This window comes from Suillus subalutaceus (assembly GCF_016647625.1).
Source record: "Suillus subalutaceus strain FC151 chromosome Unknown DFJ58scaffold_167, whole genome shotgun sequence".
NCBI classification, from domain to species: Eukaryota; Fungi; Basidiomycota; class Agaricomycetes; order Boletales; family Suillaceae; genus Suillus; species Suillus subalutaceus.
The window spans coordinates 67,475-80,048 of NW_024540416.1; the positions used below are offsets into that span (position 1 = coordinate 67,475).

The following is a 12,574-nucleotide window of genomic DNA, read 5'->3' on the forward strand; positions in this document are numbered from 1 at the left end:
GCTGCTGGTCAAGGTGGTGAGGGCAGCGCTCAGTCTAGATGGAAAAAGCAGCGCAGACTGCAGGTGGACTCCTACAATGACGGCAACAGTGAGCTTGAGCTACCCTAGTAAGAGGGCAATGACAGCAGCAGTGAGCAAGGTGAGGATGGGCTGCTGGTCCAGGTGGTGAGGGCAGCGCTCAGTCTAGATGAAAAAAGCAGCGCACAGACTGCAGGTGGGCTCCTACAACGACGGTGACAGCGTGCTTGAGCTACCCTGGTAAATGCTGTGGTAGGTGTGGACGCTATGTAGGACGCTGAGGGGAAAGGGTAAGGTGCATGGGAATGCTAGGGCGCGTAGATGGACATAATAGGTGCTATGGCAGGGGCAGGCAGATTACATATGCCTAGGATTACCTCCGAATACCCGCCCCCACCATGGATAGGTGGATAGGTGAAGGTCGTAGATGATTTGGGGCAGCATTTAATGCCGGTGTTGAGGTTTAACGCAAGTAAGCCTAATAATACTTGTACAAACATGTATACACCAAGTATAGTAAGGCTTACAAATTGGGCAACCCAGGTGGCGAATCGAACCTATTTTTAGTGACGGTCACACCAATTTTGAGGCCATCGAACCTAAATTGTGACAAGCGGTAAAAACACACAAAAAAACATCTAATGCATCCAAAAGTCTCTGTACTGAGTGTTCGCAACACGTCTGCGCTTGCCACGGCCCTCAGCCTCAACCTCTGTAGACCCATCAGGCGTAGATTGAAGCCCTGTCATGTCATCCAGTACCCCTCACTCATAGCTCTCCGACTTGTTGTCCACCAGCAAATTACCCAAATCATCAGTGCTATAGCCATGAGGGACAGATGATTCACCCAATGCAATGTGTTGCAGAACTGTATCCACCGAAACATCACTAGGATCAAGCTCGACATCTGCAGCATGTGTGAAAGGCAGCTCTACTTCTTTGTCGGCTTCGGGAGTCTTATATTGAGCTGTTTTGATGCATTCCCAAGTCACGGTGTCGTTTTTTTGCACATCATGTAGTGCATGAAGTGCTTCATGACTGGTGAGGCTCTTGAATGAGAGATTGAATGTTGTGCCAGCCTTACACTGAAAAAACGACTGCAGGAGTGTTTTAACATCAGTGAGTAAAATGAGGACAATGCGAGTGACATACCTGTTTGACCACGTCAGGCTTGTTGATAGCATGGTAACCGTTGATGAGCCACTGTAAAGATCTATCGCGGAGTGTGGGTAATGTTGTGTCAAGTCGGATGACGTGTGCAGCTTCGTCTTTCTTCAGCAACGACAAAGATTCCTCAATGATATCAGCATGTTGAGATCACTTGACAGCAAGCTTGAATGGGCATTGGACGCCAACATCACATGGCTGAGCAATTCCAGTGCAGCCACCAGGAACAAAGTGGTACTTGATCCATGGGTACTGCTGATCAAGCCAAGTGCGAAACTGCACAGACTTGTGTACTGACCAAACATCCAGCTGTAGGATACATTCCTGGTCATCAGGAGCCCCAATGAGCTCCTTCTGTCTTGTCCAGTAGGGAACTAGAATATTGCGAACATAATCGCACATGAGCTGGAATGTTGACCAATAGGTATCGGTATTGGAGAAGCACAGCTGAAAGCCCAAGTCTTGTGCGTCCTTGAATTGTGGTGTGCTTTTTGAGGGGAGTGAACGAGCAGTTTTGCCACAATAGATGACCTGGAATGGAAGAGCATCCCCAGAGGCAGAGATGCCAACGACCATAGTGAATGCTCGTTTTTCTTCCTGTCCAATCACTGCGACTTGCTTGGAACCAACTTCCTCGTATGTAGCGGTGTTCGCAGGTTGATACACAATGTTGGTCTGGTCAATGTTGACATAGAAGGAAGCATCGAAGATCGCACAATCACGGATAGTTAAAGTCAGATGATAAAATTGGTCCAGACAGAGTTGATCGGCATTGGAAGGGGTCGAGTGCAGTGCGAGTGGGACGACAAAATGTCCAATTGAGAGTTTGATGTATGAATTTCTTGACCCAAGACTCAGTACATTGAAATTTTGAGCCATCCTTGGCAGTGGCCTCGAAGATTTCTGGGCAAGAGACGGTGATGCGAGCAATGATTACACCACAGCAATGCATTGTGTCCAAAGCCACGCCAACCGCACACAGAGCATGGAGATCTTCGATGATGGTCTTCATGACTTCAGGATACTTTGCAAGGATGCCTGGTGGTGTTGCAGTTGTCAAGGGAAGGTTGCCCTTTTGAACATGAGTGAGGACACTGGCAAGCCATACTGGCCATGTCCCATTTTGGTCAATCCACCTTCCTATAACTTGGGCAGAAATACCATGAAAGCGGGAGGGATCGACTCGCTTAAGCTTGCGCTCAATCTCAATTGGTGACATTCCATAGCCGACACGAATGGCAGCTGTTTCGATAGTCGGCCATAAAAGAGGGCTCTGCCAGTTGACACGACGAGCCTCTGTGTCCTCCCACTTGTGCTTCCGGCCTGAGTTATGTTTTTGCATGCTGCGAGCATGCCTTCACAATTGACGGTATGGACATGAAGCCTCAGCAATTGTGACTGCTAGCGGTTGGGGAGTATGATCATGAAGAACAGATTCTACGGTTGGTTTCTGATGACAGACCACGTGAGACATAAAGCACGGCGAGAGGAATGAAAGATATGCTTACCTGCTTGGCATCTTTTTCACGGGCTCGCTGTTTTCTCTTACATTCAGCTGCTATTTCATGCTTTCGAGCAGCCTTCTCAAACACATTGAACTTTTCCTGGCAACAGGCCCTGCTCCTGCTGATCCCAGTCCTTGAGCTCCCGAGTAGAAGGCTTCCAGGCAAGCTTTAAATGCTCATCGCGTGAAACCGTCGGGAAAAACTTGAACAGACCGGTACTCAGATCTGCGTTGGTGGCACGGAGGTTGAGTTTTGGTTTTTGCTGTGGATGATGCGTAGGCAGAGTTGGGGGGGATGGTGGCTGAGTTTCGACATCATCACTGTCTGAATATGAGCTGTCGTTTGGGTCGTCGTTGAGATCGGAGAGCTGCAACACATGAAGAGTGAGTCTCAGATTTGCGTCACCAGGAATGAGATATCCATACCTCGAGGTGATCATAAATGATATAAAGAAATTCCCCCATATGGAGGGAAAAAGCTCTATTGTCAGTGAACAACGGATCTTGAAACAAGGCATGTTTGATAGTGTTTAGAGCTGCAATACCACATGAGAACGAGTCATGCTGTTCACTGTGCTGGAGTGTGGTCGCCCGGTTGAATTTGGCGAAACCATGATAGCCCAGCCAATGATGTATGGCATCAATGTCTTCGTTAGGCCAACTCCAGCCAAGGGAGTCGGCATAGGAGATGCTTTGGTTTGTAGCATCAACCTCAATAACAGCCCAATGAACATTGTCGATATTGATGGGAAGGAGGATACGATGAAGTGCACCCTCGCGTAATGCAGAGCCAATGGTACGAAGGCGAATGAAAGCCTTGTCTGTCTTGTAGCTCTTCCACTGTTTATCGCTAAGCCGAAGGATATCTGCAAAGTCGAGAGATTCAACCGAAATAGACTGGAGGTCTTCATCGTCTGATGCTTGCATACACTGGACCACTACAGCAATCATGCTGTCCAAAACACGACCATGAATTGGACATGATCCTAACAGCGGTCGGAGCTCAGTGCTCCTCAGATCTGTCTGAGCGCCGAATCCCTTGAGAGGGGCATCCCATGGAAGGCTCTCTAAGACATCTAGAACCTCGTCAATAATTTCCAACTCTTGTCCGTCAGTAGGAACAACATCAAATCTGTCGTAGACCCAGTCATGTGATGCGTGCCAATCATGCTGATTCTCGAGTGCATGTGACATAGCGACCCAGTATGACATGACCCACATTGGAAGCGGGTCATTGGGGAATGAAGGATGGATCACTGATTTATCTCCGTCTCAAAATGCACCTCTAGCACAATTGCGAAGGGACGAGGCTGTTTGAAATGGCGGAACAGGTTGTGAAACAAAGTCTGTGGGCAACTGGAGCAAAGGGGACTGTTTGGAAAAGACAATTCTAGCGGCTGAAGCGCTGTTTTCTAACACTGTAGGCAGGTTGATAAGCAGTAATGCAGCAACAGAAAGGCTGCCCGAAGGAGCAATTGAGAACTGTGCAGGCACAGATAACACATCCTGGAATTTAGCCTCTGAGGCAACATGGAGATCAGGCATGGTGTGGAAAACTTGGACAGGAAATGTTTCAGACCATGTCCATCTTGTGGACTGAGCTATGGCTCGCTCGCCAAACATTGGAGGATCCACACTGACAAGACTTTACCATAACACAGTGAGAAGACATTGCCATGTTGCCAGATGGAAGTCAAATTAGAGACAAAGCTCTTGAGGTGTGAGGATCACTGCGGCCCCTTAGCATTGCATGTATACAAGGGAATGTCTACCCCAACATTGGTCATCGAACCTAAGTGCAGTGTGTCATGCATCACACCCCCCCTGCGAACCTTCGAACTTAAGGTTCATTTGGTCACACCCAGATAGGGCACATATAAGAAAGGTGCTCATCCAGTATAAGTGAGTCTCAGCTCTGCCTAGCTGCTATACTCGCAGAATGCAAGAATGTTTGACCCTAAAGGGGAAGCAAGGAAAGCAAGGATCCATGAAATGATGCAGATCAACCCTGGTGAATAGCGGTGGAAGCGCAAGAAATGTGCTGGAGGCGCACGCGGGAAAGCGAAGTGCGAAAGTGCGCGAAGTGCGGGAAGGTGGTGCAAGTGGTGCACAAGTGTAGAAGATGTATAATGAGACTGATAAGAGTAACTCTGGGAAAGACAGTTCGGAAATTTCAGCATAGTATGTGTGAGCACTACCATACTACTGAGCTTCCCAGGAGTATGCAACATGAGGACGACGTGAAGCTGCTTTGAGTGCCAAGCAAGGTCCACTTTTGAAGCAAAAGGGGAAGGGAAAGTTGTCTGGCCCAGAGGTCAAGAAACTGAATCTTCAGACATACAAGTACCATGCGCTCAGAGACTATCCCAATACCATCTGATGCATGGGAACAACAGATAACTATGTCGCAAATTCCTAATTTGTATTTCAGCGCCTTGCAATGTCTAAAGCAGGAGTGGACCTTTAAATGACTTGTATTAACAGTGGTTGTCATTGAAATGATCATGTAAATAACGGTTGCAATGGGGGTTGCAATGCACATTGCAGCCGACCTTAGTCATCTTGGGATCGCTCATTTGTGTTGCTGATGTAAATGGCTTGAAATGGCTTGAAATAGCCTGCAAGCATTGTAACGAAATAGAATATTGCAATTTCTGCTGTTATCTTGTCACAAGGCGAGTTAACTTTCAACTATCTTATCTTGCCTTTATCTTACCTTATTATCTTATCTTACCTTACCTTGCCTAATGTATTAACCATTTAAGACTTGTTTTCATTGAGGTTCGAACTTAAGGCTAGTGATTTATTTAGTTAATGTTTTCCTTATTATAGTAACATTCGGTACTTACTTTGTGCATAGTTTCCGCTAGGCCATAGGGCCTTGTATATAGCTAAACCCTGGTTGTATATGAATAGTAATTGAACCACAAAACTTAAGAGTAATACCAAAACTGTGCAGCGTCGGTGTAATCAAAGTAACTATGGAACAAGACAATTTAAATGAAACTTATGTATGTGTATTACTATTTGCAAGAACAAGTCGCATGAGTCACTGTTGCAGTGGCAGCCTTTTTGTTTCTTCCCCTTCCCCTGCCTTGACCTCCTCCTGTATCCTGTAGTTCCTGAACAACAGGATCAGCCTCTTTGTTTGGCACAGCTATATCAGTTCCATTCTTGTCAATGTTACTAAGGGAAGACATCCGCAAGATACTCTCAATGGGATGTGGTATGGATTCAGAGGCAGGTTCTGCAGCTGCAACAGTATTAGGTGCACCATGAGCAGGTACATCCACTGACTCCTCATCACTATCCACATCAAGTGCCGCCATGGCCTGATTGATAGCATCAGTATGATCCTCATGATCAGCGTCAATGGTTGAAGTTCATGCGGCACCAAAAACAAAGTTGTTGATCTTAGTCACGATCTCCTCGATGCGCTTACTCTTCCATTTTGCAATGAGAACTCTCTTGTAGTTGTAGAAAAGTTCCTTGTAGTTGATGTTGGACTACTTCCTCACACCCAAACCAGAAAACTTGGTGTGGAAACACAACCTGACTAGGCACTTGTAAAGGTACTCAGCCAGTATATGTCTAATGCTCTGTCTATGCTGCTATACTTGCTAACAATAAAGCAAGAATGTTCGACCCGAGGGAAAAGCTACTAAGGACAACTCAGATCAAAAGACCCGAAAGAGTGCTAAAGCGCAGGAATAGCGTGTCGCAAGATAGAGCGCTAATGCATGGGAAAGAGGCGGAAGTCAAGAAAGCAGACACTGAGTCAAAGGAGGGTAATGGATAGCGAGTGAGATCAAAGGTATTGATTGCAAGGGTAAGGAAAGTCAGATAGGGTCATAGAGCGCAACTAAAGGGTGACTACTTCTAAGTAAACCTAAGGTGAAAGGAAATACAGTCCAAGGGAAGTCATGTCAAGTAGTCCACCATATGTTTCTTATACTAGTAAACTATACCATCTCGGACTCGGAAGGGATAGGGTATACATGTAATAAGACTGTAGCACTTGTTACAAACTCGAGGCAAGGCAAATTACATACCAATGAGGTAGGATGGACAATGGATGGATTCCAACGTTTCAGGTGGATCCTAGAGCGTGAGAACAGCGCGCTGGATAAGCGCTAAGCACGGGAACAAGCGCTAGATAGAGTGGACATACACTAATGCTCCTATAGACACATTGCTGGTAGTTCTGATAGTGCTATAAGCGCGGGAATAGTGTCGGATAAGTCGCGGGAGCATGAATACCACTGCGGGAATGTGCGCGCATAGTGCGGGAAAGTGCGGAATAGTGTCAGACAAGGGCTATGGCTGAGACAAGTGAAGACTGCTGATAGGGGAGTAGTGAATAGTATGAGGGATAAATTTTGTCCACCTATTGAAGGGTTATGCAGGTATACCATGCCTGGCGCCAATATGATTGTCACATCGGTGTCAGGTGAGAGAAAATATCATCTGTGTCATTGCGTCAGTGAGAGATCCAACAGCAAAGAGAAGATAACTTTGTCATTCAATGACAGCTGCCCATGCAATTGATCCTGGCATGACTTGGTGGATGTCCCACTTCTGTGAATTCGTGTGAGTGCCGCCGCCGTGACTGCTACCTTGGTGGAGTGATGTAACACCACACAATGCTGCTTCAATATCTAAGTGTGTTGTGAGACATCTGAATGAGAAGAGAACGACTGTCTTACCTGCACTAGCAGTTTCCAATTTCCGAACACAGTCTTGAGAGTTTTGTCTTCAATCAAATCAGGAAAACAGGACTGGTGGAATGTCGTATATGTCAGGTTGGTAGCAGATGTGACTCAAAGCAGCTTTTGGATTTCGGGGACACCAGCATGGTCATAGCCAATGTTGGTAAAATATTTTGAGGGAAGGTCAAAGATTATGCCGACAACGTTCCATAGCTTCTTGATCTCGCTTGAGCAGGCATCCGTGATACTTTTAAGTACCTACCATAGTATGGATGAGTGCATAAGTTCAGCGAAGAAAACTACCTTCCAGCTCAGCGAAATAAGAGCTCTCCATGACTACATGCACCTGCTCTGGAAAGCCATGGTACAGCTCATCCAGGAATGCCGATTCTTGTGTGAGTGCAGTCTTGTATCGATCAACATTGTCAAAAGGAGTTGGAGACAAAGGCAGAAGTTTATTGAGAAGGTCCTTGGAAGGAAACATCTCCATCATCATGCCATACTTGCGAGCATTGATGACAATCGCTATCTCATGGGCAATGAGTTCTTCAGGAGGTTCTGCATTAACCTTCCATTTACGCTTGGGCTTCTCTGCAAGCAGAACTTTGTTCTCTTCCTTGAGAGCCCTATTCTCTTCATGGAGCCTCTGAACATTGATTTGCAGTGCTTTGAGGGCCTAAATATAACTGTCATGCAGTGCGCGCCAAACTTGATTGTCACTTACATCTAGAAGCTCTCCTTTTGATGTGCCAGGTCCAGGGATCGAAGCAACATTGGAACCATCCCAGTCACTGTCAGTGTCTGAATCTGACATGAATCACGTTCACTCAAGTTGTAAGGTTCAGGAAGGGGAGGGCGACGAGAATTTAGTCACCTACATGACTTTTCATAACAAAGTCTACCGCCGCCTAATAACAAACACCCATCAGTCATATTACGTCATGGTAAACTTGAGCGATCACATACATGTAATGAAGTATGCTGGTAATAAGCAGCTAGATCAAAAAAAAGAGGTATGGGCGCAAACATTTAGATGTAAAGGGTATCATTGGCAATTACATGAGGGGATATGACCAAGTAAAGTGGACACCTTGGAACCAGCCTGGGTAAAGCAGAACATGTTGTTGATGAAGAGCAGCACATCCTGGCCTTCTTCATCATGGAAATACTCAGTGATGGTGAGACCAGTAAGAGCCACACCCAGCACAGGCACCAGGGGTTCATTCATTTGACCAAAGACAAGGGCAAACTTGGAGTCACCCTCAAGGTTGATGACACCAAGCTTCAATCATTTCATGGTACAAATTGTTACCCTCACAAGTACGCTCACCGACACCTATCCAAAAAAGATAGTGAGGTCATGATACGACACGCAGTTCCTTCCCCCTGCCTTGACTGAAAGAGTATGACTATGATACTCATTAACATCTGTCAGATGTTACTCGCAAAAGACGTTGCTAACGATGTGACTTTTCACTGCGATCCAGCAATTCTTGGACGGAGATCTCGGGAGGACTTCTCTGTGACCGAGCATGGGACCCAATTCAAATGAGGCATACACGCTGACCTGGACTTTAGAAGATGCATCGCACGGCCTAGAGTCCTTCTCAATACGTGCAGGAAAGATGAGATTAGGGACAACATACAGAAGTATGGGATCGGTCCATTCGACGACAGCCTGATCTACATGTACAGGTTTGTTGCTTGTCTGGCATTCAGCACCGTCGGTCTGTATCACCACATGGAAGCCAGCTGGGATACGTCGGAGACCGAGAGTGTTATCAGTCGCGTGAATATGGCTTGAGGGAATATCACATACCGGTAATGACGGCGTGTTGCACTGCACTGAAGTGTATCTCTTTCGGGTCCTGTGGTTGTTCTGCGTGGCTTGACTCCACGACCAAGGCTTGGAGGGTATCATCGAGCGGGTCTGGCACGGAGTCTGTCGCGAAACAAAATAGCAGAGTAATTACGAAATATTAATAAAGTGTCGCCAGAATGTCATGGGAATGTCACATGATGGTTCACATTGCGTTTGTTCGTCTGGCTGTTCATTTCATTCTTGTCTCACTCTGTTGCTGTCGTCCCAACTTAACAGTTCACATCGTCGTAGCTCCTTCTTGGGGCTTTGAGCTATTGCCCTGGCATAGTGTTCTTCGTGTTTCGCGCCTTCATAGGCATATATCTGTCGTTGACGGTTGCACGTTGGATCAGTTTTTGTCTTATCGTTCTGTTGCCGTCGTCTTGTTGGCCCAGCCTTTGAGCTGTTGCTCTCACATCGTATTCACGTGTTTCATGCCTTCATAGGCGTACATCTGTCGTTGGCAGTAACACGTTGGATTAATTAATTGTTGTCGTTGTTATCGTCCCAACCTGTCCGCAGTGTCGCAGTTCCTTGTTAGGACTTTGAGCTGTTGCTCTGACATCATTTCCCGCATGTGTTCGCGCGCGCCTCGCCTTAATAGGCGCATATCTGTTATTGACAGTCACAATGGATCATATCTTGTCAAATCAATATTCCATTTGGTTCAAATGATGCACAACTTTCTACCATATGGTGGACGGTTCGATTTGCTGATTTGCCGCAATTTATTTGGAAGTCCGATCGATGTTTATTCTAGTATTACAAGTATACCTAGGTATACCTGTAAATTCGTGTCACGCTCAGTGCATTCCTTGCTTGCAGACCACTGCAGATGTCCGGGTGACCTGCAAGCACCTCACGCAACTCTCACAACCTCTCGCTGACCTCTTGCCTCTCGCAAGTGCAGTATTTGGAAACAGGCGCCTGTGAGACTCCCACAACCTTGGAAGGCCATAGTGGGCCGCCTAACCATCGAGTCTCTGCCGACGCGATTAGCTTGGACGCGGGCATCGTGAAAATGCTGCAACTGCTGCGGTTACTGCCGCGACGTGATGCGTATTTTACACTAACTTACTATGCACTTGCTTTGTCGCTGCCATCTGCGTATATGATGCATTTATCAAAAGCTGGAAGCATTGAACAACTTCACATAATGAGCTCACTTGGTATTTGGTGTTTTGAACTGCAGCACCGAAGGCTAATGTGTGGTGAGATTTGTCTTCTCGTTCCTTTAGATTGAAATTTCAGAAGCACACGATGCAGCATCCACGGCTAGTGCACTTGGGAAATCCTTCATGATATTGTGACGGAACGATATTGAAGCTGTGGTGGACATGTAAGCGTCCAGAAGTTGCATGGAAGTTGCATAAGCCTCCAGCTCAGTGGCATGTGAATGTTGACTAGCATGGCAAACCCAGCGTAGACTTGCTCGCAGGCGAGATAGCGAGCCTCCAGAGACAACATTTGGTGCTGCCTTGAGATGATGCATGACAGCATTCAGACTGTCGGTATCTTCGCCGGCGCTGGCGCCATCAAGCCCTGAACGATGGAATGACAGATAGACGGTTGCGAGCGAAACATGGACATTTAATTGGATAGGATCATGTTGCGTCAACAGAGTCAATGCACAGCATAGGTTGTCTCGTGACTCGTCGAGGTCTTTTCCATTGCCTCAATGGTCAAAGCGCGAGGAGAGTTGAGTCGTGAGGTTGTTTAATGACGACGACCAATCTGTGTGACCGACCGGGCATAAAGCCAGTGCTTCCCTCTGAAGTGCGATAGCCTGATTCAAGTCTTCGTCCTTGCCTCGGTGCTCAAAGCGGGAGGAGTGTTGATTCACGAGGTTATTTAATGACATAGACCGATCTGGGTGACCAACTGGGCGCAAAGGCTCGACGTTCGAAGCAAGGGATCAGCATTACAGCCAGATTACCTAGCAATTGCCCTCGGCACGCATGCCAAGAGTTGTAGTATCCCAGTGCATCATAATGAAGGGATATCACTTCATCTAAGGCATGGGGCTCATCTCTCTGCAAACAGCTCTGTTTGATGAGCAAGTTGATTCGGCGATAATGGAAGCATGGATGTGGCGGGCCGCTCCTGCCCAAGATCATTTGCACCAATGCTTCCCGCAGAATGCAGAGCGGATGTTTCGACTGCAATCAAAGCCGCTCTGTAAACGTGGCAGACATCGAGGACTTCGTTCAGTAACTCTTGAGCTGCATCAGCATCCGCTTGAAATCCTCATTTTACGGAGCGAGAAAGCAGAGCAATGGCGAGGTGGAACTAGGTGACGGTTCGGTCGGGATGATCAGTGGGATGCAAATCAAGGGCGTCTTGGAACAAATTGATAGGGATGTCGAGGTCGAGGTGTCTTCTGTTAGCTTAGCAACTAACAAACTGTACGGTAGCTAGATTGAACAGTGCTGCAGGGCGGCAGGGATGATCCATGGGGCAGATATCCAAGACGTATTCAAAGTGGTTTATGGATTGGTCGAGATCCCTACTGTTCTGCGTCCTGCGGTACCATGCGAGAAGCCGATGTCCAGCATCCATCCTTAGTGCTAATGCATCCATATCGAGGGACGTAAGCTACACGTTACAAGCTCTTAGCATCAGAATGCCATACAGCATTGATCACTCACGGTAGTCAGGGGGCAAAGAACTGCGGTGTTGTTTTCATCAGCAAGTCGCCGTTCCAGTGTCATGAACAGTGATGTACACGGGGATACGACTTCGCCTTGCTTGAGCTGAAAGATTATGGCTGTGATACTTGTTAACATCTGTCAGATGTTATTTGCAAAAGACGTTACTGACCACGTGAATTTTCGCTATGATCCAGTAATTCTCCGACGGAGATCTCAAATGCGCGGAGGACTTCTCCTTGACCGAGCATCGGACCCAATTCAAATGAGGCATGCACGCTGACTCGAACTATAGAAGATGGCTCGCACGGCCTAGAGTGCTTCTCAATATGCGCAGAAAAGATGAGATTAAGGACAACATACAGAAGTATGGACTCGGTCCATTCGACGACAGCCTCATATATGTGTACGGGTTTGTTGCTTGTCTGACATTCAGCACTGTCGGTCTTTACCACCACATGCAAGTCAGCGGGGATGCGCCGGAGACCAATAGTAAGATTAGTTGCGCAAATAGCTTGAGGGAAATCGTCAATATGAGCTGAGCAAAGTAAATATCACATACCAGTAATGACGACTTGTTGCACTCTACTGTGTATCTCTCCCGGGTCCTGGGTGTGTCCTGGGTAGCTTGGCTCCTCAGGCAGAACTCGGAGGGTATCATTGAGTG

At 47.0% G+C, this 12,574-nt stretch overlaps 3 protein-coding genes across 3 annotated transcripts; all 3 read right to left on the reverse strand.

Moving 5' to 3' along the window:
- Positions 1–656: 656 nt before the first annotated feature.
- Positions 657–3,901, reverse strand: DFJ58DRAFT_862112 (uncharacterized protein; the record flags this gene model as incomplete). The annotated part of the gene is made up of 9 exons (XM_041394062.1): positions 657–760; positions 824–1,103; positions 1,171–1,311; positions 1,345–2,088; positions 2,159–2,508; positions 2,563–2,635; positions 2,694–2,720; positions 2,776–3,057; positions 3,116–3,901. 9 exons carry the CDS (start codon positions 3,899–3,901, stop codon positions 657–659), a joined length of 2,787 nt encoding a protein of 928 aa, XP_041237832.1.
- Positions 3,902–3,961: 60 nt separating this feature from the next.
- On the reverse strand, positions 3,962–6,018 carry DFJ58DRAFT_734143 (uncharacterized protein; the record flags this gene model as incomplete). Its single annotated transcript, XM_041386432.1, has 2 exons — positions 3,962–4,209; positions 5,790–6,018. The coding sequence occupies 2 exons, from the start codon at positions 6,016–6,018 to the stop codon at positions 3,962–3,964; spliced, it is 477 nt and encodes a 158-aa protein (XP_041237833.1).
- Positions 6,019–10,934: 4,916 nt separating this feature from the next.
- On the reverse strand, positions 10,935–11,150 carry DFJ58DRAFT_668661 (uncharacterized protein; the record flags this gene model as incomplete). Its single annotated transcript, XM_041382724.1, has 1 exon — positions 10,935–11,150. A coding segment is annotated over one exon (216 nt), but the record flags the coding sequence as incomplete, so codon positions are not given.
- Positions 11,151–12,574: the final 1,424 nt, after the last annotated feature.